The sequence below is a fragment of the Lampetra fluviatilis genome, chromosome 17, assembly GCF_964198595.1.
Source record: "Lampetra fluviatilis chromosome 17, kcLamFluv1.1, whole genome shotgun sequence".
Taxonomy (NCBI): Eukaryota; Metazoa; Chordata; class Hyperoartia; order Petromyzontiformes; family Petromyzontidae; genus Lampetra; species Lampetra fluviatilis.
Window position 1 is genome coordinate 14,361,185 of NC_136291.1, and position 26,248 is coordinate 14,387,432.

The 26,248-nt window shown below is 51.2% G+C and overlaps 1 protein-coding gene across 1 annotated transcript; it reads right to left on the reverse strand.

The window, feature by feature from the left end:
* Nucleotides 1–6,291: 6,291 nt before the first annotated feature.
* Nucleotides 6,292–25,798, reverse strand: LOC144936763 (uncharacterized). The gene is made up of 3 exons (XM_078863881.1): nt 25,746–25,798; nt 10,095–10,161; nt 6,292–9,209 (listed from the first exon to the last, which is right to left on the reverse strand). The coding sequence occupies exon 3, from the start codon at nt 9,167–9,169 to the stop codon at nt 7,589–7,591; it is 1,581 nt and encodes a 526-aa protein (XP_078720007.1). The 5' UTR covers nt 9,170–9,209; nt 10,095–10,161; nt 25,746–25,798; the 3' UTR covers nt 6,292–7,588.
* Between the last annotated feature and the right edge of the window lie 450 nt (nt 25,799–26,248).

The window sequence follows — 26,248 nt, forward strand, 5'->3', positions numbered from 1 at the left end:
CGGTCGTCAAGTCCCGAGTCGTCGTCCTGGGCCAGGCAGGCCGTTGCCTGCCTGGTCCAGTCTGTGTCGCGTTCCAGAGTGTTAGTGAGTTGAGGAAGGTGGTCACCACCTCATGTACAGTGTTATATTACTTACCGTTAATAAATAGTGTTGCCTCCAAGCTGTGTGTGTGCACCTAATTCGAACCCACTACATTTGGCGTCAGAAGGTGGAAAAATAAATATTGCTAGGTGTTATCCTAGGGAAGTAAAATGGGCACACTAAAAACAAATATAAAACTCACCTGGACGCCTTCGTACAACGGGGACGGTGTGACGACCATCCTTCGGACAGCCCCGGGGATGGCAGCCCCGGTGACAGAGAGAGAGAGATGGCGTTGCACGCGGAGCGGCGGGACTGGCATCGCACTGCTGCTTCGCCGCCATCGGGAACGGAGCGACGGAGCCGCGGGGAGAGGACACCATCGTCGCTGCGGGGGCTGGCGGGGGAGGCCCGGGCATGCGGGCAACGCGGTGGGCCCGCCATTTCGGCGGCTGGTCGGGGCGCGGTTCCCGCCAAAACGCCGCTCCCGCCAACTCGGCGGCTGGTCGGGTCGCGGTTCCCGCCAAAACGCAGCTCCCGCCAACTCGTCGGCTGCTCGGGTCGCGGTTCCCGCCAAAACGCCGCTCCTGCTGCCGAAATGCCGCTCCCGCCGACATCAACGCCTGCAGAGGGGGAGTTCCAATCTTCTGCTCGAGCGCGAGAGGTGGATGGGTTCGCAAGAGCAGGCCGTGTTCACCATGAAATATTCTTCGGGCCGTCCCAGTGCTCCACCTTGCCGCCCTCCGCTATTCACAGTCGCCAGGCGAGTCATGACATGACAAGCACCCGTCCCCAAGAAAAATAATAACTTCACCCATCTTGTGTGTGCCGGGTTGCGATCGCGGGTGTTTTTTTTTACTCGCTGGTTTGCGGAGCGTGTTCGTCCAGTTGTGTGCGTGATAAATTGACGCGGCTTCCATGCGGGTGTCTGCTTGTAACAAGTGTTGTTGTTAATTACGGCGTCGAGATCGGTATCTTCTGGGTGTAATGATTAATTCGTTGTTGGGTGTCCCGAGCTCTGTTGATATCCTGTAGGTTGCCGTGTTAATGACTCGTGTTGTTACATCGTTTTGTTGCGAAATCGCCATTGTTATTGTGTATACTGTATGGAGTTTCGCTCGTGATTGTCACGTGTAACTGTAAGAAACTTTGATTGTCATTGTTGCCAAGGTACAGACCGTATGGAGCTTTGCTTGGAATTGTTAACAGTGTATGGACTGTTGGGTACTTGCTTGTGATTATTTACTATGTACGGATTGTCTGGAGTATTGATTGTGTATGTTGCCATGTGGGGACTGGATGGAGCATTGCGCCAAATGATTGACTGTACGAATTTCATATACTGCATATACTGTATTAATCAATTCGGCGATTCTTGGGGTTTGTGTATAGTTTTTTTTGCTCTCAAAATTCGAATGCCCTGAGTCCCATGGTTAATGTTGAAGGGGTTTTTGAAATGACAGGTTCTGTCTTTCAACCTCACTGGTTGGCTCCTGTCCGTTGTTGCACAGATGATGTCTTTTGTGCGGAAATGCCCCTTGTGTTCTACATGGATCGGGGGTGCGTTTCCGTTAATTGCTGTCAAATTGCGTTGCTCTCTCCACTCGGTTGGTACAGCTGCATGCTGTAATGCGAGTCTCGGAGATGATGTGTACGGATACGGGATGTGAGGTGTATTGTTGTGACCATTGAATATTCGGGATCGTCACCCAATTGTGCGTACCTGTTCGGCATTGGATCAGTTCTGTGGGGGATCATAATTCAAATTGTATGTGTTGTGATGGTGTTAAATTGCGATGGTGACATGCTGCCAGGGATTTGGAATTGTGGTGCTGGCTGTCACTTATCTTGGGGCGCAGATCCTGACCAGGATGGCCCAGTGAGAGTTGCGTGTCTAACACGAACATTGTGGTCCCATCATGCTGTGTCTGACGGCTTGACCTGACAGCCCGGAGATCGAGACACTCCGTGGCTTGTCTAGCCTAGTGGGCTGTGCGCTCACATGGCTCAGAGAGTGTGGTCCCGTCATGCTGTGTCTGACGGCTTGACCTGACAGCCCGGAGATCGAGACACTCCGTGGTTTGTCTAGCCTAGTGGGCTGTGCGCTCACATGGCTCAGAGAGTGTGGTCCCGTCATGCTGTTGTCTGACAGCTTGACCTGACAGCCCGGAGATCGAGACACTCCGTGGCTTGTCTAGCCTAGTGGGCTGTGCGCTCACATGGCTCAGAGAGTGTGGTCCCATCATGCTGTGTCTGATGGCTTGACCTGATGGCCCGGAGAGTGAGACACTCCGAGGTGCGTTGAAACAGTGGGCTGGAGATTCGTAAGGTTCAGGTGGAGTTGTCCTGTTACGTTGGGACTGTATCCCTCGGTTGTTAGGGTGCATGTTGTGCAGTGAGTGAACGATGGGTCGTCTCAGCTCGGTCGGTACAGCTATATGCTGCGATGCGAGTCTTGGAGAGAGACTGGGTCGTCTCAGCTCGGTCGGTACAGCTATATGCTGCGATGCGAGTCTTGGAGAGAAGACTGGGTTAAAATCCCCCCCGATATGGCCGACGCGTGCTACTGGTTGTGACGCCGCGTCGGAAAGGCGGTGGGGTGGTAACATGGAAATTCCCCCCCCGATATGGCCGACGCGTGCTACTGGTTGTGACGCCGCGTCGGAAAGGCGGTGGGGTGGTAACATGGAAATTCCCCCCCCCCCCGATATGGCCGACGCGTGCTACTGGTTGTGACGCCACGTCGGAAAGGCGGGGGGGTGCTAACGGGTGACTGTCATGTCCGAAGAGCGGAGGCGAGTGTTTGTTGAGTGATGCCTCAGGAGGGTTTGGTTCTCGTCACAGGAGGCAGTATCTACCTGGCACCTTGGAGTCGCCGGTTATGCCGACCGGCTATGGACTGGGGGGGGAGTGGAGCATGCGTCAGCTACTCCTGCTCCTCCTGTTCTGACTCCTGGGGGGAGGGGCCGTGCCCTTTGGGCCGCTTCTGGTTCCCCAGGCAAGGCGACATGGACTCGTTGAAGACTGGCTGCTCTACATGCCTCTCAGACTCCTTGCTCATTGCCTACGCCGTCGTTCCAATGGCCACACTCACATGTCGGTGCATGAGTGGTTCTCACGGGGAGGCTGTCCTGGAGCGTAAGTGGGTTAGCCAGTTTTCATGTATATTTGTTGTTAATTCCCCGTTTTCTATGCGGTTCTCTTTTACCCTCGTCGATTCTGTATATATTACGTGATTGTATTTCTTATCGGTCGCCGGTCATTTATTGATGTTGCTGGTTCGGAGGCACACCTTTTCGATGTTTCACAGTTGTGTTACAGCCGGGGACGGCTGTGTGTTTATACAGGGGGGGGGGTGATGTAGTGACATAGAACGGTCACTACTGTGTCGGCCCGTACGAAGGCTGGGGGCCCCAAGGGGGTGCCTGGGGGGTCACGTGGTGGAGGGATCCGGACCTTCCCAGAGGTGGGGGAAGTGAGGCGTGTCCTGGGAAGGGAGGCGTGGCCTGAAGAGAGCCAGCCACGCCGGGGCGGAGCCAGCCACGCCAAAGCAGATATAAGCGTGGTGTGAACGCAGAGCGAGGCTGTTGTACTGTACTCCAAAGAGAAGACATCATCGGTCGTCAAGTCCAGAGTCGTCGTCCTGGGCCAGGCAGGCCGTTGCCTGCCTGGTCCAGTCTGTGTCGCGTTCCAGAGTGTTAGTGAGTTGAGGAAGGTGGTCACCACCTCATGTACAGTGTTATATTACTTACCGTTAATAAATAGTGTTGCCTCCAAGCTGCGTGTGTGCACCTAATTCGAACCCACTACACCTGCCACCAGCGAACGAGCGCATCGTTCATCGCCAGAGAACCCGGAGCCGGAGAGAGCGCAGCAGCGCCGCCAGCGCCACCGAGCACAGGTGTCAGCTTGCCAGCGGACGAGCGACAAGAGCGACTGAGCATCTTCAAGGACAAGCATCGTGCCGACGCAGCCCATCCAGTAGCGGAGAGAGCCGGCAGCGAACAGCAGACACGCCCCGAGCTCACATTCACACGCGACCACGCATCACCCGGCATCTGCCTGATGCAAAGAATTGATCAAGGGAACCAAAACCACACACACACCCGGACTAACACAAATATATTTTTTTCACCACACACACACATGAAACAAACCGGAGCCGATAATAAAAAGACTAATTATAAGAGTGCATGAACCATTCGCTGATCGTGAAGACATTGGTGCTCATCGAGTGATATGAATACGGTCATTTATAAGTACATTAGTCGTAAAAAAATAATTGCATAAAAATTACCAATAGATTCATCGATGTAAATTAAACTTTTGAAACCGTCGTTACGAATCTATACGCTCACAGGGAGAACAATGTGTTAAACCTTTCTTTTGATCACAGAATCTTGCCCACAAATTGAAGCTTAGCCAAAAGATAACGTCTGCGTCAGCAGACATACATTACTGCACACCATTGTTCCGAGACATTTTGTTAATTGTATAATCTTGCCGATGAATATATTGACGTATACTGTTGCCTTCGGGATATAATAATTAGCTTTTTATTGCCTTTCGTATGAATATCGTCGCATGCATGTTTTAAGGACTTTCCCCTATCGCCGTATATGCTCGCGTTACTCGGAGGAATTAATCAGATGATCAGTTGCCCAGTTTCACAACGTAATCATTGATGGTTAAATGTACGGATCAATGAGGGGAATTTCCCCAGTGGTACTGTGTTGATAATTCCAAGCATAAGAGTTTTCATATTAGAGTGTTTTGTTTTTATTTAAAAATTAAAATTGCTTAACACAGAAAAGTCTGAGTGGTTCCTTCCTGAGTTCATGCATAATAATCTTAATTACAAGACCTGTATTTTGCGGTGAGATTTGAATTTGGAAACCTGACATAAAACACGAAGACATGATCAGTACATTTTAAAGCGAGAATAATTGTTTTGTCCTGATTGATAATACGACCCTAGACAACGAAGCTAAGCCTGATTATAATTATCGAATACATTAGTATAATCGCATACATTTACATAACTTAATACGATCACCTCCCTAATTAGCGTCATTTATGCACAAAATTACATAAATTAGCATAATTTGCAATAATTACGTATTTTCCCAATCCTCATTTAATTATTTTTTATAAATGTTTCAAGAGCCGACATATACAACATAGTCCATGTGTGTGCATGGCTTCATGTGAGTAAGTCACTGTGTGTGTCTATGTGTCAGTTGATGTGTGTGTACGTCGATGTGTATGTACTAGTCCATGTGTATGTATTAGTCCATGTGTGTGTATCTAAAGTCCATGTCTGTGAGTCCGTGTGTGTAGGCCAATGTGTGCGAGTCTATGTATTTGTGTAAGTCAATGTGTATGCATGGATCAATGTTGTGTGTAAGTCCATGTGTGTGTCTCTTAGCCGATGTGTAAATCCATGTGTGCTTAGGCCCATGTGTGTGAGTCTACGTATGTGTGTACGTCGATGTGTGTGTAACTCCATGTGTATGTATCTAAAGTGGATGTCTGTATGTGTGTAAGTCGATGTGTTTGTGTGTGGGTCGATGTCTGTGTCTAAGTCGATGTGTTTGTGTCTTTTTCGCTCGGGCAACGCCGGGTAATTCCTGCTAGTACTCTTATATAAGCGCACAACTTCATCTATCTGTGACGAATGCTGCACTTTCCATTGTTTTTATGCAGGGGGCGCTGCAAACCTACGCGGCCGCTGCATGGCGGCGGCGCAGGGACAGACGTTTGATCACGTTGGAATCAATCTGCAGACGGCGGTCTTCTGGCACGGCCAGCTCTATGTCGCCTTATCTCTATCTCGCGATCCCAACCAGGGGAAAGTCTGCATCGAACCAAATCCCCGGCAAGGCCATCTACTTCACGAGAGAAAATTCTAACGAAATGTCGTTTTCAATTAAGTCTTCCAGATATAAAACGATATAAGCCCTTAATAAATAAATACAATGATCTGATTCAAAACATAATACAATTTAAAGTTGTTTCATTTTCAAACTTCAAAACAGAGGATCGGGTGCTTGCGTGAATGCGTCGCTCGTGTGCAATTTTTTTCGTGACTTTCCTGGTTGCGCACGGCGCCGCAGTCGGTCCGACTTGCTTCAACCCATGGTTGTGAACATCCACCAGACGTTAATCGGCAAGGACATTTCTTGTCCTAGTTCGACAACATATAAGATGTCATGCAAATTTCCAATGAGTGATGTGGAGAATGTATCTACTAGATGTGCTCTGCCTTGTAACCGAATACAAATCTGTACCAAAAATGCATTTCACATGTGCTCTTAAAATTACCTCCTTCCAATGAAGCAGATCAGCAGACACGACATCTTTCCTTTATTAATCTCTCCACGAAACAAAGGAATGTTTTACACAAGCTATAACTAGCACAGCCTTCTGGGAGTGTATCATTGATTCAGTGCAAGCCACCTGTGGACCCTTATTGGTGCACAGCGTCTCAAGAGCAGCCGGGTTTGCTTCCACCGATAGTTACGGACATCCAGGCGTTAATCAGCAACGAGCATTTCTAGTCCGAGTTCGACAAAATGTACGTCAACACATAATAAAAAAAATTATAATTCGTGTTGTAGAGAATGTATCTCCTGTACGTGTAACTTTTAAGTGGTATGCCTTGTAACTGATGAATGATCCGAGTGTGCTCCCTATTTCAAAGACAATGAGTTGCTGCAGAGGGAGAAGCTTCCTGAAAACACAAAAATATCCTTTGACCTTTATCACAAGAACAATGAGTCTCACCCGAGTTATCTGTCCAGGTTACTTGCAAAACACACACTTTGTCCTAACATCACTTATTCAATGTTTGACCCTTATAGACAAAATGTTACATGTACACACACATTCGGACAAGTATTCATTCTAAATTATTGACATGTATATTAACAAAATTTAATTACTGCACTGAAATATACTGCATCAGTTTACATCGCATTAACAAGCTATTTAAAAAAACAATTGCATTGTCTGCTTAACAGTGTATGTACAACATACGATTGGAACATTCAAAACGAGTAGTCCATTGCATGCTGGCGTCTGGGTCAAAACTTAGCAAATTCAAAACATTACCTACAAACTCCACAACTGAGATGCCACATCAACCATCACCCCCTATTGACAGGCTCTTGTCCACATGCAGGTCGGTGTAGGGCCACCACCTTGTGGCACAGGGGCAGCTGCTACTTGGGGGTGCTCTTCGAGTGTTTGAGACGAGATCGCTGCAAAACTCCCGAATTGCCGAGGCAATTAAGCAAGCACAATATAAATGCAATTGATAACAGTGAATGCTTGGAAGCTTATTGGTTCTCGCTCCTGGTTAGAGATCTACCCAACCCATAGGTCCCCAAAGACTGGCCGCTCTTACCCGGCAGGTTTAACCTAGGAATTGAGTGTTCAAATTCACCTTCTTGTCATTAAAGGCCTGTGACAAAGGTGCATCTATTGGAGCGACATCGTCTCAAGCTTACACATCTACCGGGTCTCCATTTGACTTTGTATGGTCTCGGAGGAAGTCCACCCACACCTCCACTTCCACAAACTGCTGGGAGTTGCCTTGCTCTGCCTCACAGTGAGAATTCTCCTCCTGCTTAACGTTGCCTGCATCGATGTGAAGGTCCGATTTTGGAGTTGATTCATCTTCACATTTTACCATCACTTCTTCGCTCTTCACCATCACTTCTTCACATTTCATCTTCACCTCTTCATATTTCACCTCGATACCTTTAAAAGTGTCCAAGCTGGGATATTCTTCCGGTTCTTGTTTCATGAGGGATGGGCTCATTGCGGCACTTTGACTTTCACAAGCTAATTTCAGACTCCACTCCTGGTGGATCTTCTGATGCTTGTGTGTTCTCTGGTGTCTGTGAAGATGTGGTGACTGTGCAAACGCCATCCCACACACACTGCACTTGAAGGGTTTCTCTCCCGTGTGTGTTCTCTGGTGTATTACAAGAGTAGATGAACGTGCAAACGTCTTCCCACACACACTGCACTTGAAGGGCTTCTCTCCTGTGTGAGTTCTCTGGTGTGCCACAAGATCAGATGAATGCGCAAACGTCTTCCCACACACACTGCACTTGAAGTGTTTCTCTCCCGTGTGTGTTCTCTGGTGTACTTGAAGATGTGGTGACTGTGCAAACGCCTTCCCACACACACTGCACTTGAATGGCTTCTCTCCTGTGTGAGTTCTCTGGTGTTCTACAAGAGCAGATGAACGTGCAAACGCATTCCCACACACACTGCACTTGAAGGGCTTCTCTCCCGTGTGTGTTCTCTGGTGTTCTATAAGAGTAGATGAAAGTGTAAACGCCTTCCCACACACACTGCACTTGAAGGGTTTCTCTCCCGTGTGTGTTTTCTGGTGTGCTACAAGAGGAGATGACTGTGCAAACGCCTTCCCACACACACCGCACTTGAAGGGTTTCTCTCCCGTGTGTGTTCTCTGGTGTATTACAAGAGCAGATAACTGTGCAAATGCCTTCCCACACACTCTGCACTTGAAGGGTTTCTCTCCCGTGTGTGTTCTCTGGTGTTGTACAAGAGTAGATGACTGTGCAAACGCCTTCCCACACACACTGCACTTGAAGGGTTTATCTCCCGTGTGTGTTCTCTGGTGTGTTACAATAGTAGATGAACGTGCAAACGCCTTCCCACACACACTGCACTTGAAGGGTTTCTCTCCCGTGTGTGTTCTCTGGTGTACTTGAAGATGTGGTGACTGTGCAAATGCCTTCCCACACACACTGCACTTGAAGGGATTCTCTCCTGTGTGTGTTCTCTGGTGTACATGAAGATTTGATAACTGTGCAAACGCCTTCCCACATACACTGCACTTGAAGGGTTTCTCTCCTGTGTGTGTTCTCTGGTGTTCTACAAGAGCAGACGAACGTGCAAACGCCTTCCCACACACACTGCACTTGAAGGGTTTCTCTCCCGTGTGTGTTCTCTGGTGCCGTGTAAAACGTCCAGGATGGTCCGTGCTGTATGCACACCGGTGGCATTGTTGCCTTGTCGTACCGAGCTGCGCCAAGTGCTTTTGCTCCATCAGACCAATTCTGCAGAGGAAGCGACAGAGGAAGCGACAGCTGCAGACAGAAAAAAAAGAATATCCACACGTCATTATCGAGGCACAACGGAATGCACATATACACAGTAACACGTCACTTACACGTCTATACTTATTCATATATTCATTAATATAGTGAAAAAGTGTCCCAAATTCATCACACGGGCTGTTATGGCACACAATGAGGGGGTGAATGGTCACAAATTTCGGCTGTCTGGCTACAAAAGGAATATTTATGAAAGCTAAATTCAGTTGACATAGCAAAAGGTGTTGCAAATAATACTATTTGTGTTATGCAGAAATGCATCAATTAATGTTCAATCGCAACTTAGAGGTGTGAAGCCAGCCAGGCTCACGATGTCCTTGAATGCTGGGATGAACAGATCTGACTTCAGATGCATGTGTGTGCTGTGTTAACTTCTTGACTGTTTCCATTCTTACAAAGAGTTCCAGAAGAAAACAAAAAACAAACTACAGCTTTGATATAACCTCCTTGTTAAATAGAGTTAATAGACTTTACTGCAAACACAAACTTTACACTGTCACACACTGGTATGGTTAACAGGTGGTGGTGTATGAATGCTTTCTTACTCCACCAAGTAATTCATTGAGGATCAATCAACATCGCCGAGGCTGCGTGTCTCTCTCTCTCTCTCCTCGTGGTGAGATGTTAACTACCTCTCCTGGCATACAGGAAATCGTGGGTTCGATCCCAACAATGACGCCTGCTGTATATTTGGAGTTTGCCTGCCTCTCTCTCTCTCTCCCCGTGGTCGCGTTGATTTCCCTCCGGTCCCCCTGGTTGTCCCCACTCCACATGCAGAGAGTGAACACCACGACGTGTCTAAAGTGAACACCGCCACGCGTCTAGAGTGAACACCGCCACGCTGTTGACAACCCCCACCTTGTCGTTGTTGTGGGCAGGTCGCTTCTGAAAACAAGAGCGGTACAGCAGCTCAAGCGGGCGTGGCCTGGTAAAAAAAAAAAGTGAATATTTAAAATAAAACAAAGTTACAAAGTAGCGAGCCAGGTTAAGAGAAATAAAACTTAAGCAAGATACTCTTTGGTTCTTTCGGTAAAGTCACGTAGAAAGAAAAATTAAATTAAATAATAGCATACGACGTTTCAATCGCAACACAAGCAATCATCATCAGGTACAAATGAAAGAAACAAACCTAGTAAACTTAGAAATATAATGCAATACATAACAGAGAGTCAGCTAACATAACAGTCAGTTTTCATGTAGTAATAGGTTTTTACCCTTTTAACTGGTGCAAAATCTGACATCTGTATACAAGGCATCATGTTTGCAATAACCTCAACACAAGAAGTTAAAATGCAAACAAAAAGAAACTCTGATGAAGATAATATTATGCACTGTCCTTGAAGTTGATTGGTCCACATCCGAGACAGCTTTCTTTAGAGCCTAGTCTCCATTGGTGTTGGACCAGATGACGTCAAAAGGTGTACAACTCAAAGACAGCCCACTATCAGAGTATTGAGAGCTCGGGGTAAGCATTTACACTATGAGACCTCCTTTACCAGTGGCAAAATATAGTAATAGGTTTTTACCCTTTTAACTGGTAAAAAATCTGACACCTTTATACAAGGCATCATGTTTGCAATAACCTCAACACAAGAAGTCAAATGCAAACAAAAAGAAACTCTGATGATAATGATATGCACTGTCCTTGAAGTTGATTGGTCCACACCCGAGACAGCTTTCTTTAGAGCCTAGTCTCCATTGGTGTTGGACAAGATGACGCCAAAAGGCGTACAACTCAAAGACAGCGCACTATCAGAGTATTGAGAGCTCGGGGTAAGCATTTACACTATGAGACCTCCTTTACCAGTGGCAAAATATAGTAATAGGTTATTACCCTGCATTTTGACTTCTTGTGTTGAGGTTATTGCAAACATGATGCCTTGTATAAAAGTTTCAGATTTTGTACCAGTTAAAAGGGTAAAAACCTATTACTATATTTTGCCACTGGTAAAGGAGGTCTCATAGTGAGTCAGTTTTCAGTTTCATTTATTAGGTGTAACCCTGTGAGCCATGTGGCTCTTGAATCGGGTGCAACCGCAACAAAACAAAAACATGAACAAGAAAACATCTTAAAGTAACTACACGCTACAGAAAAATCCTGGCAAAAACAGCAAAGTCTTCCAGAAAAAAAACCGCATTTCAACAGTGTGTGCAAAAATCCCAGTGGGATGCAAGTCAAACAATAACAACAAAAAGACACACAAAGACACACAGAGATACACACATAGGCACACAGGGAAACAACGCCTCTGTGTGCGGCCTTGATTATTACATTAATCTAACCTATATAATTCATTTTTTGTCCGTCTGTCTGTATGTCTGTCCGTCCGTCTGCGTACGCTCCCTTGCGGGGGATGTAGCTCTCGGACCGTGGGGTTCGCCGAGATTAAATTTTGCAGGTGGGCACGCCCCCGGCCCCGCGGTAAACTTAGGCATTTCCGATTTTTCGTCTCTAAACTTTAAATCGGCCCGATTATCGATTTAGTGCGATTTCTCGTTAATTAGTTATAAACATCTTTATTTATTTATTTAATATCGCCGACCGGCGCGGACCATGGCGGTTGCCCCTGGCAACGGGTAGCAACAACTTCGCTGCGGGGTGGACGCCATTTTTAATTCCCGTTAAAAATATGCGCACGCATTAACACGCGATTCTGAGGTAAATTCATCAAAGTTTCACGTCCTCTTCACTCCCCCCCCACCTCAATGTGTGCAATTACTATTATAGGGTCGGTAGATAATAAAATTATAGCGATTAGACAGTATTATTGTAGCGCGGGGGGGGGGGGTGTAACGGCCCCAGTACCCAGCCTCAGCCGGATGGGCAATCTAGGCGAGGCCGGAGGCTCTGCACGGTACTAGGCCTCGACACGCAACTCTGTCAGGCGACGACTTTGTGGTATAAACTCGATATACCCAGCGTTACCCGGGGGAAAAATACATTTAAAATCTTCTGAAAACTTTAAAACATAACATCCCAATGAAAATACAACTGTGTAATTAAAACTCTAAACCCGACCGCGCCGAGAATCGATTCTAAGAATCGCGAAAAGGAATCGAAGGTTGTAGATTCATTTAGAATCGCCTTATTTCCGTTTAATATAAGTTGGTTATAGAGTTGATATAAACTGCTACGAATGGGAAATATCCGGCGTTGACCGGGGCTAAAATATAATTAAAAACTCCTGAAAACTTTAAAACATAACATAACAATGAAAATAAAACTCTGTAATTAAAAATGGAAACCTCCTATGCGCCAGGAATCGATTCTTTGAATCGGGCAAAGGAATCATCGAAGGTTGTAGATTCCTTAAGGATCGCCCTTTGAGGGAGAGTGGTGAGGGAGAGTGGTGAGGGAGAGTGGTGAGGGAGAGTGGTGAGGGTGAGTGGTGAGGGTGAGTGGTGAGTGGTGATTGATTGGTGATTGGTGAGGGTGAGTGGGGAGGGTGAGTGGCGGTTGTTAGTGGTGATTAGTGAGGGGTGAGTGGTGAGGGTGAGCGTGAGTGGTGAGGGTGAGGTTGAGTGGTGAGCAGTGAGGGTGAGTGGTGATTGGTGAGGGTGTGATTGGTGAGGATGAGTGGTGAGGGTGAGTAGTGAGGGTGAGTGGTTGTTGTGAGGGTGAGTGGTTGTTGTGAGGGTGAGTGGTGAGGGTGAGTGGTAAGAGTGAGTGGTGAGGGTGAGTGACGGTTGTGAGAGGTGATTAGTGAGTGGTGAGGGTGAGTGGTGAGGGTTAGTGGTGAGCATGAGTGGTGAGGGTGAGTGGTGATTGTTGAGGGTGTGATTGGTGAGGATGAGTGGTGAGTAGTGAGGGTGAGTGGTGAGGGTGAGTGGTGAGGGTGAGTGGCGGTTGTGAGTGGTGATTAGTGAGGGGTGAGTGGTGAGGGTGAGCGTGAGTGGTTAGGGTGAGTGGTGAGGGTGAGCAGTGAGGGTGAGTGGTGATTGGTGAGGGTGTGATTGGTGAGGATGAGTGGTGAGTGGTCAGGGTGAGTGGTGAGGGTGAGTGGTGAGCGGTGAGGGTGAGTGTTGAGGGTGAGTGGTGAGTGGTTAGGGTGAGTAGTGAGGGTGAGTAGTGAGCGTGAGTGGTGAGTGGTGAGCGTAACTGGTGAGGTAGAGTGGTGAGGGAGAGTGGTGAGGGAGAGTGGTGAGGGAGAGTGGTGAGGGAGAGTGGTGAGGGAGAGTAGTGAGGGTGAGTGGTAAGTGGTGAGGGTGAGTGGTGAGGGTGAGTGGTGAGGGTGAGTGGCGGTTGTGAGTGGTGATTAGTGAGGGGTGAGTGGTGAGGGTGAGTGTGAGTGGTTAGGGTGAGTGGTGAGGGTGAGCAGTGAGGGTGAGTGGTGATTGGTGAGGGTGTGATTGGTGAGGATGAGTGGTGAGTGGTCAGGGTGAGTGGTGAGGGTGAGTGGTGAGCGGTGAGGGTGAGTGTTGAGGGTGAGTGGTGAGTGGTTAGGGTGAGTAGTGAGGGTGAGTAGTGAGCGTGAGTGGTGAGTGGTGAGCGTGACTGGTGAGGTAGAGTGGTGAGGGAGAGTGGTGAGGGAGAGTGGTGAGGGAGAGTGGTGAGGGAGAGTAGTGAGTGGTGAGGGTGAGTGGTAAGTGGTGAGGGTGAGTGGTGATTGGTGAGGGTGAGTGGTGAGGGAGAGTGGTGAGGGAAAGTGGTGAGGGAGAGTGGTGAGGGAGAGTGGTGAGGGAGAGTGGTGAGGGTGAGTAGTGAGTGGTGAGGGTGAGTAGTAAGTGGTGAGGGTGAGTGGTGATTGGTGAGGGTGAGTGGTGAGGGTGAGTGGCGGTTGTTAGTGGTGATTAGTGAGGTGTGAGTGGTGAGGGTGAGCGTGAGTGGTGAGGTTGAGTGGTGAGCAGTGAGGGTGAGTGGTGATTGGTGAGGGTGTGATTGGTGAGGATGAGTGGTGAGGGTGAGTAGTGAGGGTGAGTGGTTGTTGTGAGGGTGAGTGGTGAGGGTGAGTGGTGAGGGTGAGCGGTGAGGGTGAGCGGTGAGGGTGAGCAGTGAGGGTGAGTGGTGATTGGTGAGGATGTGATTGGTGAGGATGAGTGGTGAGTGGTCAGGGTGAGTGGTGAGCGGTGAGGGCGAGTGTTGAGGGTGAGTGGTGAGCGGTGAGGGTGAGTGTTGAGGGTGAGTGGTGAGTGGTGAGTAGTGAGGGTGAGTGGTGAGCGTGACTGGTGAGTGGTGAGGGAGAGTGGTGAGGGAAAGTGGTGAGGGTGAATGGTGAGGGTGAGTGGTGAGGGTGAATGGTGAGGGTGAGTGGTGAGGGTGAGTGGTGATTGGTGAGGGTGAGTGGGGAGGGTGAGTGGCAGTTGTGAGTGGTGATTAGTGAGAGGTGAGTGGTGAGGGTGAGCGTGAGTGGTGAGGTTGAGTGGTGAGCGGTGAGGGTGAGCAGTGAGGGTGAGTGGTTATTGGTGAGGGTGCGATTGGTGAGGATGAGTAGTGAGGGTGAGTGGTTGTTGTGAGGGTGAGTGGTGAGGGTGAGTGGTAAGAGTGAGTGGTGAGGGTGAGTGACGGTTGTGAGAGGTGATTAGTGAGAGGTGAGGGTGAGTAGTGAGGGTGAGTGGTGAGGGTGAGTGGTGAGTGGTGAGGGTGAGTGGCGGTTGTGAGTGGTGATTAGTGAGGGGTGAGTGGTGAGGGTGAGCGTGAGTGGTTAGGGTGAGTGGTGAGGGAGAGTAGTGAGTGGTGAGGGTGAGTGGTAAGTGGTGAGGGGTGAGGGAGAGTGGTGAGGGAAAGTGGTGAGTGGTGAGGGTGAGTGGTAAGTGGTGAGGGGTGAGGGAGAGTGGTGAGGGAGAGTGGTGAGGGAGAGTGGTGAGGGAGAGTGGTGAAAGAGAGTGGTGAGGGAGAGTGGTGAGGGTGAGTAGTGAGTGGTGAGGGTGAGTGGTAAGTGGTGAGGGTGAGTGGTGATTGGTGAGGGTGAGGGTGAGTGGGGAGGGTGAGTGGCGGTTGTTAGTGGTGATTAGTGAGGGGTGAGTGGTGAGGGTGAGCGTGAGTGGTGAGGTTGAGTGGTGAGCAGTGAGGGTGAGTGGTGATTGGTGAGGGTGTGATTGGTGAGGATGAGTGGTGAGGGTGAGTAGTGAGGGTGAGTGGTTGTTGTGAGGGTGAGTGGTTGTTGTGAGGGTGAGTGGTGAGGGTGAGTGGTAAGAGTGAGTGGTGAGGGTGAGTGCGGTTGTGAGAGGTGATTAGTGAGGGTGAGTGGTGAGGGTTAGTGGTGATTAGTGAGGGGTGAGTGGTGAGGGTGAGTGGTGAGGGTGAGTGGCGGTTGTGAGTGGTGATTAGTGAGGGGTGAGCGTGAGTGGTGAGGGTGAGCGGTGAGGGTGAGCAGTGAGGGTGAGTGGTGATTGGTGAGGATGAGTGGTGAGTGGTCAGGGTGAGTGGTCAGGGTGAGTGGTGAGCGGTGAGGGTGAGTGGTGAGCGGTGAGGGTGAGTGTTGAGGGTGAGTGGTGAGGAGTGAGGGTGAGTGGTGAGCGTGACTGGTGAGTGGTGAGGGTGAGTGGTGAGGGAGAGTGGTGAGGGAAAGTGGTGAGGGTGAATGGTGAGGGTGAGTGGTGAGGGTGAATGGTGAGGGTGAGTGGTGAGGGTGAGTGGTGATTGGTGAGGGTGAGTGGTGAGGGTGAGGTTGAGTGGTGAGCGGTGAGGGTGAGCAGTGAGGGTGAGTGGTGATTGGTGAGGGTGCGATTGGTGAGGATGAGTAGTGAGGGTGAGTGGTGATTGGTGAGGGTGAGTGGTGAGGGTGAGTGGGGAGGGTGAGTGGCGGTTGTTAGTGGTGATTAGTGAGGTGTGAGTGGTGAGGGTGAGCGTGAGTGGTGAGGTTGAGTGGTGAGCAGTGAGGGTGAGTGGTGATTGGTGAGGGTGTGATTGGTGAGGATGAGTGGTGAGGGTGAGTAGTGAGGGTGAGTGGTTGTTGTGAGGGTGAGTGGTTGTTGTGAGGGTGAGTGGTTAGGGTGAGTGGTAAGAGTGAGTGGTGAGGGTGAGTGACGGTTGTGAGAGGTGATTAGTGAGTGGTGAGGGTGAGTGGTGAGGGTTAGTGGTGATTAGTGAGGGGTGAGTGGTGAGGGTGAGTGGTGAGGGTGAGTGGCGGTTGTGAGTGGTGATTAGTGAGGGGTGAGTGGTGAGGGTGAGCGTGAGTGGTGAGGGTGAGTGGTGAGGGTGAGCGGTGAGGGTGAGCAGTGAGGGTAAGTGGTGATTGGTGAGGGTGTGATTGGTGAGGATGAGTGGTGAGTAGTGAGGGTGAGTGGTGAGGGTGAGTGGTGAGGGTGAGTGGCGGTTGTGAGTGGTGATTAGTGAGGGGTGAGTGGTGAGGGTGAGCGTGAGTGGTTAGGGTGAGTGGTGAGGGTGAGCAGTGAGGGTGAGTGGTGATTGGTGAGGGTGTGATTGGTGAGGATGAGTGGTGAGTGGTCAGGGTGAGTGGTGAGGGTGAGTGGTGAGCGGTGAGGGTGAGTGTTGAGGGTGAGTGGTGAGTGGTTAGGGTGAGTAGTGAGGGTGAGTAGTGAGCGTGAATGGTGAGTGGTGAGCGTAACTGGTGAGGTAGAGTGGTGAGGGAGAGTGGTGAGGGAGAGTGGTGAGGGAGAGTGGTGAGGGAGAGTGGTGAGGGAGAGTAGTGAGGGTGAGTGGTAAGTGGTGAGGGTGAGTGGTGAGGGTGAGTGGTGAGGGTGAGTGGCGGTTGTGAGTGGTGATTAGTGAGGGGTGAGTGGTGAGGGTGAGTGTGAGTGGTTAGGGTGAGTGGTGAGGGTGAGCAGTGAGGGTGAGTGGTGATTGGTGAGGGTGTGATTGGTGAGGATGAGTGGTGAGTGGTCAGGGTGAGTGGTGAGGGTGAGTGGTGAGCGGTGAGGGTGAGTGTTGAGGGTGAGTGGTGAGTGGTTAGGGTGAGTAGTGAGGGTGAGTAGTGAGCGTGAGTGGTGAGTGGTGAGCGTGACTGGTGAGGTAGAGTGGTGAGGGAGAGTGGTGAGGGAGAGTGGTGAGGGAGAGTGGTGAGGGAGAGTAGTGAGTGGTGAGGGTGAGTGGTAAGTGGTGAGGGTGAGTGGTGATTGGTGAGGGTGAGTGGTGAGGGAGAGTGGTGAGGGAAAGTGGTGAGGGAGAGTGGTGAGGGAGAGTGGTGAGGGAGAGTGGTGAGGGTGAGTAGTGAGTGGTGAGGGTGAGTAGTAAGTGGTGAGGGTGAGTGGTGATTGGTGAGGGTGAGTGGTGAGGGTGAGTGGCGGTTGTTAGTGGTGATTAGTGAGGTGTGAGTGGTGAGGGTGAGCGTGAGTGGTGAGGTTGAGTGGTGAGCAGTGAGGGTGAGTGGTGATTGGTGAGGGTGTGATTGGTGAGGATGAGTGGTGAGGGTGAGTAGTGAGGGTGAGTGGTTGTTGTGAGGGTGAGTGGTGAGGGTGAGTGGTGAGGGTGAGCGGTGAGGGTGAGCGGTGAGGGTGAGCAGTGAGGGTGAGTGGTGATTGGTGAGGATGTGATTGGTGAGGATGAGTGGTGAGTGGTCAGGGTGAGTGGTGAGCGGTGAGGGCGAGTGTTGAGGGTGAGTGGTGAGCGGTGAGGGTGAGTGTTGAGGGTGAGTGGTGAGTGGTGAGTAGTGAGGGTGAGTGGTGAGCGTGACTGGTGAGTGGTGAGGGAGAGTGGTGAGGGAAAGTGGTGAGGGTGAATGGTGAGGGTGAGTGGTGAGGGTGAATGGTGAGGGTGAGTGGTGAGGGTGAGTGGTGATTGGTGAGGGTGAGTGGGGAGGGTGAGTGGCAGTTGTGAGTGGTGATTAGTGAGAGGTGAGTGGTGAGGGTGAGCGTGAGTGGTGAGGTTGAGTGGTGAGCGGTGAGGGTGAGCAGTGAGGGTGAGTGGTTATTGGTGAGGGTGCGATTGGTGAGGATGAGTAGTGAGGGTGAGTGGTTGTTGTGAGGGTGAGTGGTGAGGGTGAGTGGTAAGAGTGAGTGGTGAGGGTGAGTGACGGTTGTGAGAGGTGATTAGTGAGAGGTGAGGGTGAGTAGTGAGGGTGAGTGGTGAGGGTGAGTGGTGAGTGGTGAGGGTGAGTGGCGGTTGTGAGTGGTGATTAGTGAGGGGTGAGTGGTGAGGGTGAGCGTGAGTGGTTAGGGTGAGTGGTGAGGGAGAGTAGTGAGTGGTGAGGGTGAGTGGTAAGTGGTGAGGGGTGAGGGAGAGTGGTGAGGGAGAGTGGTGAGTGGTGAGGGTGAGTGGTAAGTGGTGAGGGGTGAGGGAGAGTGGTGAGGGAGAGTGGTGAGGGAGAGTGGTGAGGGAGAGTGGTGAGGGAGAGTGGTGAAAGAGAGTGGTGAGGGAGAGTGGTGAGGGTGAGTAGTGAGTGGTGAGGGTGAGTGGTAAGTGGTGAGGGTGAGTGGTGATTGGTGAGGGTGAGGGTGAGTGGGGAGGGTGAGTGGCGGTTGTTAGTGGTGATTAGTGAGGGGTGAGTGGTGAGGGTGAGCGTGAGTGGTGAGGTTGAGTGGTGAGCAGTGAGGGTGAGTGGTGATTGGTGAGGGTGTGATTGGTGAGGATGAGTGGTGAGGGTGAGTAGTGAGGGTGAGTGGTTGTTGTGAGGGTGAGTGGTTGTTGTGAGGGTGAGTGGTTGTTGTGAGGGTGAGTGGTGAGGGTGAGTGGTAAGAGTGAGTGGTGAGGGTGAGTGCGGTTGTGAGAGGTGATTAGTGAGGGTGAGTGGTGAGGGTTAGTGGTGATTAGTGAGGGGTGAGTGGTGAGGGTGAGTGGTGAGGGTGAGTGGCGGTTGTGAGTGGTGATTAGTGAGGGGTGAGCGTGAGTGGTGAGGGTGAGCGGTGAGGGTGAGCAGTGAGGGTGAGTGGTGATTGGTGAGGATGAGTGGTGAGTGGTCAGGGTGAGTGGTCAGGGTGAGTGGTGAGCGGTGAGGGTGAGTGGTGAGCGGTGAGGGTGAGTGTTGAGGGTGAGTGGTGAGGAGTGAGGGTGAGTGGTGAGCGTGACTGGTGAGTGGTGAGGGTGAGTGGTGAGGGAGAGTGGTGAGGGAAAGTGGTGAGGGTGAATGGTGAGGGTGAGTGGTGAGGGTGAATGGTGAGGGTGAGTGGTGAGGGTGAGTGGTGATTGGTGAGGGTGAGTGGTGAGGGTGAGGTTGAGTGGTGAGCGGTGAGGGTGAGCAGTGAGGGTGAGTGGTGATTGGTGAGGGTGCGATTGGTGAGGATGAGTAGTGAGGGTGAGTGGTGATTGGTGAGGGTGAGTGGTGAGGGTGAGTGGGGAGGGTGAGTGGCGGTTGTTAGTGGTGATTAGTGAGGTGTGAGTGGTGAGGGTGAGCGTGAGTGGTGAGGTTGAGTGGTGAGCAGTGAGGGTGAGTGGTGATTGGTGAGGGTGTGATTGGTGAGGATGAGTGGTGAGGGTGAGTAGTGAGGGTGAGTGGTTGTTGTGAGGGTGAGTGGTTGTTGTGAGGGTGAGTGGTGAGGGTGAGTGGTAAGAGTGAGTGGTGAGGGTGAGTGACGGTTGTGAGAGGTGATTAGTGAGTGGTGAGGGTGAGTGGTGAGGGTTAGTGGTGATTAGTGAGGGGTGAGTGGTGAGGGTGAGTGGTGAGGGTGAGTGGCGGTTGTGAGTGGTGATTAGTGAGGGGTGAGTGGTGAGGGTGAGCGTGAGTGGTGAGGGTGAGTGGTGAGGGTGAGCGGTGAGGGTGAGCAGTGAGGGTAAGTGGTGATTGGTGAGGATGTGATTGGTGAGGATGAGTGGTGAGTGGTCAGGGTGAGTGGTGAGCGGTGAGGGTGAGTGTTGAGGGTGAGTGGTGAGCGGTGAGGGTGAGTGTTGAGGGTGAGTGGTGAGTAGTGAGGGTGAGTGGTGAGCGTGACTGGTGAGTGGTGAGGGTGAGTGGTGAGGGAGAGTGGTGAGGGAAAGTGGTGAGGGTGAATGGTGAGGGTGAGTGGTGAGGGTGAATGGTGAGGGTGAGTGGTGAGGGTGAGTGGTGATTGGTGAGGGTGAGTGGTAAGGGTGAGTGGGGAGGGTGAGTGGCAGTTGTGAGTGGTGATTAGTGAGAGGTGAGTGGTGAGGGTGAGCGTGAGTGGTGAGGGTGAGGTTGAGTGGTGAGCGGTGAGGGTGAGCAGTGAGGGTGAGTGGTGATTGGTGAGGGTGCGATTGGTGAGGATGAGTAGTGAGGGTGAGTGGTTGTTGTGAGGGTGAGTGGTGAGGGTGAGTGGTAAGAGTGAGTGGTGAGGGTGAGTGACGGTTGTGAGAGGTGATTAGTGAGTGGTGAAGGTGAGCAGTGAGGGTGAGTGGTGAGGGTGAGTGGTGAGTGGTGAGGGTGAGTGGCGGTTGTGAGTGGTGATTAGTGAGGGGTGAGTGGTGAGGGTGAGCGTGAGTGGTTAGGGTGAGTGGTGAGGGTGAGCAGTGAGGGGTGATTGGTGAGGGTGTGATTGGTGAGGATGAGTGGTGAGTGGTCAGGGTGAGTGGTGAGGGTGAGTGGTGAGCGGTGAGGGTGAGTGGTTAGGGTGAGTAGTGAGGGTGAGTGGTGAGCGTGAGTGGTGAGTGGTGAGCGTGACTGGTGAGGGAGAGTGGTGAGGGAGAGTGGTGAGGGAGAGTGGTGATGGAGAGTGGTGAGGGAGAGTGGTGAGGGAGAGTGGTGAGGGAGAGTGGTGAGGGAGAGTGGTGAGGGAGAGTAGTGAGTGGTGAGGGTGAGTGGTAAGTGGTGAGGGTGAGTGGTGATTGGTGAGGATGAGTGGTGAGGGAGAGTGGTGAGGGAGAGTGGTGAGGGAGAGTGGTGAGGGTGAGTAGTGAGGGTGAGTGGTAAGTGGTGAGGGTGAGTGGTGATTGGTGAGGGTGAGGGTGAGTGGGGAGGGTGAGTGGCGGTTGTTAGTGGTGATTAGTGAGGGGTGAGTGGTGAGGGTGAGCGTGAGTGGTGAGGTTGAGTGGTGAGCAGTGAGGGTGAGTGGTGATTGGTGAGGGTGTGATTGGTGAGGATGAGTGGTGAGGGTGAGTAGTGAGGGTGAGTGGTTGTTGTGAGGGTGAGTGGTTGTTGTGAGTGGTGAGGGTGAGTGGTAAGAGTGAGTGGTGAGGGTGAGTGACGGTTGTGAGAGGTGATTAGTGAGTGGTGAGGGTGAGTGGTGAGGGTTAGTGGTGATTAGTGAGGGGTGAGTGGTGAGGGTGAGTGGTGAGGGTGAGTGGCGGTTGTGAGTGGTGATTAGTGAGGGGTGAGCGTGAGTGGTGAGGGTGAGTGGTGAGGGTGAGCGGTGAGGGTGAGCAGTGAGGGTGAGTGGTGATTGGTGAGGATGAGTGGTGAGTGGTCAGGGTGAGTGGTCAGGGTGAGTGGTGAGCGGTGAGCGGTGAGGGTGAGTGTTGAGGGTGAGTGGTGAGTAGTGAGGGTGAGTGGTGAGCGTGACTGCTGAGTGGTGAGGGTGAGTGGTGAGGGAGAGTGGTGAGAGAAAGTGGTGAGGGTGAATGGTGAGGGTGAGTGGTGAGGGTGAATGTTGAGGGTGAGTGGTGAGGGTGAGTGGTGATTGGTGAGGGTGAGTGGTGAGGGTGAGTGGGGAGGGTGAGTGGCAGTTGTGAGTGGTGATTAGTGAGAGGTGAGTGGTGAGGGTGAGCGTGAGTGGTGAGGGTGAGGTTGAGTGGTGAGCGGTGAGGGTGAGCAGTGAGGGTGAGTGGTGATTGGTGAGGGTGCGATTGGTGAGGATGAGTAGTGAGGGTGAGTGGTTGTTGTGAGGGTGAGTGGTGAGGGTGAGTGGTAAGAGTGAGTGGTGAGGGTGAGTGACGGTTGTGAGAGGTGATTAGTGAGTGGTGAGGGTGAGTGGTGAGGGTTAGTGGTGAGCATGAGTGGTGAGGGTGAGTGTTGAGCGTGAGTGGTGAGGGTGAGTGGTGATTGTTGAGGGTGTGATTGGTGAGGATGAGGGGTGAGTCGTGAGGGTGAGTGGCGGTTGTGAGTGGTGATTAGTGAGGGGTGTGTGGTGAGGGTGAGCGTGAGTGGTGAATGGTGAGGGTGAGTGGTGAGGGTGAGTTGTGAGGGTGAGCAGTGAGGGTGAGCAGTGAAGGTGAGTGGTGATTGGTGAGGGTGTGATTGGTGAGGATGAGTGGTGAGTGGTCAGGGTGAGTGGTGAGGGTGAGTGGTGAGGGTGAGTGGTGAGGGTGAGTGGTGAGAGGTGAGGGTGAGTGTTGAGGGTGAGTAGTGAGGGTGAGTGGTGAGCGTGACTGGTGAGTGGTGAGGGAGAGTGGTGAGGGAGAGTGGTGAGGGTGAATGGTGAGGGTGAGTGGTGAGTGGTGAGGGTGAGTGGCAAGTGGTGAGGGTGAGTGGTGATTGGTGAGGGTGTGATTGGTGAGGATGAGTGGTGAGTGGTGAGGGTGAGTAGTGAGGGTGAGTGCTGAGCGTTGAGGGTGAGTGGTTGTTGTGAGGGTGAGTGGTGAGTGTGAGTGGTGAGGGTGAGTGGTGAGTGGTGATTGTTGAGGGTGTGATTGGTGAGGATGAGTGGTGAGTAGTGAGGGTGAGTGGTGACGGTGAGTGGTGAGGGTGAGTGTTGAGGGTGAGTGGTGAGGGTGAGTGGCGGTTATGAGTGGTGATTAGTGAGGGGTGAGTGGTGAGGGTGAGCGTGAGTGGTGAGGGTGAGCAGTGCGGGTGAGTGGTGATTGGTGAGGGTGAGTGGTGAGGGTGAGTGGGGAGGGTGAGTGGCAGTTGTGAGTGGTGATTAGTGAGAGGTGAGTGGTGAGGGTGAGCGTGAGTGGTGAGGGTGAGGTTGAGTGGTGAGCGGTGAGGGTGAGCAGTGAGGGTGAGTGGTGATTGGTGAGGGTGCGATTGGTGAGGATGAGTAGTGAGGGTGAGTGGTTGTTGTGAGGGTGAGTGGTGAGGGTGAGTGGTAAGAGTGAGTGGTAAGAGTCAGTGACGGTTGTGAGAGGTGATTAGTGAGTGGTGAGGGTGAGTGGTGAGGGTTAGTGGTGAGCATGAGTGGTGAGGGTGAGTGTTGAGCGTGAGTGGTGAGGGTGAGTGGTGATTGTTGAGGGTTTGATTGGTGAGGATGAGGGGTGAGTCGTGAGGGTGAGTGGCGGTTGTGAGTGGTGATTAGTGAGGGGTGTGTGGTGAGGGTGAGCGTGAGTGGTGAATGGTGAGGGTGAGGGTGAGTTGTGAGGGTGAGCAGTGAGGGTGAGCAGTGAAGGTGAGTGGTGATTGGTGAGGGTGTGATTGGTGAGGATGAGTGGTCAGGGTGAGTGGTGAGGGTGAGTGGTGAGGGTGAGTGGTGAGAGGTGAGGGTGAGTGTTGAGGGTGAGTAGTGAGGGTGAGTGGTGAGCGTGACTGGTGAGTGGTGAGGGAGAGTGGTGAGGGAGAGTGGTGAGGGTGAATGGTGAGTGGTGAGTGGTGAGGGTGAGTGGCAAGTGGTGAGGGTGAGTGGTGATTGGTGAGGGTGTGATTGGTGAGGATGAGTGGTGAGTGGTGAGGGTGAGTAGTGAGGATGAGTGCTGAGCGTTGAGGGTGAGTGGTTGTTGTGAGGGTGAGTGGTGAGAGTGAGTGGTGAGGGTGAGTGGTGAGTGGTGATTGTTGAGGGTGTGATTGGTGAGGATGAGTGGTGAGTAGTGAGGGTGAGTGGTGACGGTGAGTGGTGAGGGTGAGTGTTGAGGGTGAGTGGTGAGTGGCGGTTATGAGTGGTGATTAGTGAGGGGTGAGTGGTGAGGGTGAGCGTGAGTGGTGAGGGTGAGCAGTGCGGGTGATTGGTGAGGGTGTGATTGGTGAGGATGAGTGGTGAGTGGTCAGGGTGAGTGGTGAGGGTGAGTGGCGGTTGTGAGTGGTGATGGGTGAGTGGTGAGCGGTGAGCGTGAGTGGTGAGGGTGAGTGGTGAGGGTGAGTGGTGAGGGTGAGTGCTGAGGGTGAGTGGTGAGAGAGTGGTTAGTTTTGAGGGTGAGTGGTGAGGTTGAGTGGTGAGGGTTAGTGGAGAGTGGTGAGTGGTGATTGGTGAGGATGAATGGTGAGTAGTGAGGGTGAAGTTGAGTGGTGAGGGTGAGTGGTGGTTGTGACGGTGAGTGGTGAGGGTGAGTGGTGAGGGTGAGTGGTGAGGGTGAGTGGTGAGGCTGAATGGTGAGGGTGAATGGTGAGAGTGAGTGGTGAGTGGTGAGGGAGAGTGGTGAGTGAGAGTGGTGAGTGAGAGTGGTGAGGGTTAGTGGTGAGGGTTAGTGGTGAGGGTTAGTGGTGAGGGAGATTGGTGAGGGAGGTTGGTGAGTGGTGAGTTGTGAGGGTGAATGGTGAATAGTGAGTGGGAGTGGTGAGTGGTGATGAGTGGTAAGGGTGAGTTGTGAGTGGTGAATGGTGAGGGTGAATGATGAGTACAGTCAATATGCACTGCTGTTATCATACCAGGTACCACCACCACAATATGTACTCCTCTCATCATAGCAGATACCACCACAACAGTATGCACTGCTGTAGTGATAGCAGGTATGACCTCAGTCGGTATACACTGCTGTAGTGATAGTAGATACTGCTATCGAGTTGGTAGATACCGCTATAGTAAATACTAAAACAGTCAGTAGATACCACTACAGTCAGTCAATACTGCTACAGTCAGTATATACTACTATACAGTCAGTACATACTGCTACGGTGAGTAGCTACTAGAGTCAGTAGATACTATTATAGAGTGAGTAGATACTGCTATAGATTTTGTAGTTACTACTATAGTCAGTGGATACAACTATAGAGTCAGCAGATACTATACAGTTAGTCGTTACGAGTATATAGTCGGTAGATACTACTGTAGGCCCAGTAAATACTACTATGGTCAGTAGTTATTACAGTCACTAAATACTACTACACAGTCAGTAGCTACTACTGGCTCAGTAGATACTACGGTACAGTCAGTAGATACTACTACAGAGTCAATAGATACCACTTCCTCTGTTGTATGTAAGGTGTTGTTAGTATATATACCTACGAGGGGTAAAGATATTTTTTTGAGGGGGGGGGGGGGGGAGACCACAATTTTCGGAAACATTTTGACATCAACTATTTACCCCACACTTTCTACAACTTTTTGGACTTGTGAAAGCCTCTTATATATTTGTTGGTGGAGAAATGTACAAACAGCCCACCGGGCTTTGACAATACCTTAGTATCTGTGTATATATATGTAAGGTTTTTAAGAAATATATTTTTCACCCGGGCAAAGCCGGGTACTTCCGCTAGTATATTATAATTATTATAACACGTTATAATAATTATAACATATAATAATTATTATAACATATTATAATTAGGGCATTGTGTCAATGAGAGATTTGGAGGTTTGGTGACTGCAGGAAATAATAGAGAGAGCCACTTAATCAAACAAACTGAGTAGAATTTGTAAACGTAATTCAATGCAACACAGAGCATCGGTCAACACACAATTGACGCATAGCCTGGCTGATTACGTTCTTCCAAAGATTGATAAACTAAGTGAGAGAATTGAAGCAAACGCGATCAGGCGAGGGCAGGAGGCAAGGCCCCGCGTTGTAAATTTTCAACCTGGACATCGCTTCCATGCTCGCTGCTACTCAATTGACATCCCTACGAGAGAGAGAGCGAGGCTCTACCTCGGTAAACAACAACAACCACCACAACCACCACCGCGATGAGAATTTCTCACCTCGGATTTCAGTGCACGGGCAGAGCGGCAACTTCCCGTTACGTGACGTCACGCAGCACCAGGAGGTGACATGACGTCACTTGTGCGGTACAAAACACTCCCCTCCCACAATGAGCGGCTCTGTAACATAGAGACAACTATGTTAATGAGCCTGGTCCATACGTGGAGTGATGGGCGGAGAGGCGAACCCGTCGCAATAAACTCGCGACAGCTTTCAAGATACATTATGTTAATGAACCACCAGTCACTGGGCGTGGCTTTGCCCAAATAAGGATTGTACTTGAACAGATAATGAAAGTGACCGCAGAGGTGACATCACGCTCAAGGGCGCGTTGGACGGGGTGGGGTGATACCTTGGTAACATGACGTCACTAGCAAGGAACACCTACCGCTGGCGTTTCAAGCCGATGAGGTATTGCTGAGTGGTGACGTCACAGAGCGGGGTTGGAGTTTAAGTTGATTTAGATTAATTTTCCATTGCTCCCTCCCTTGAACAGAGACCC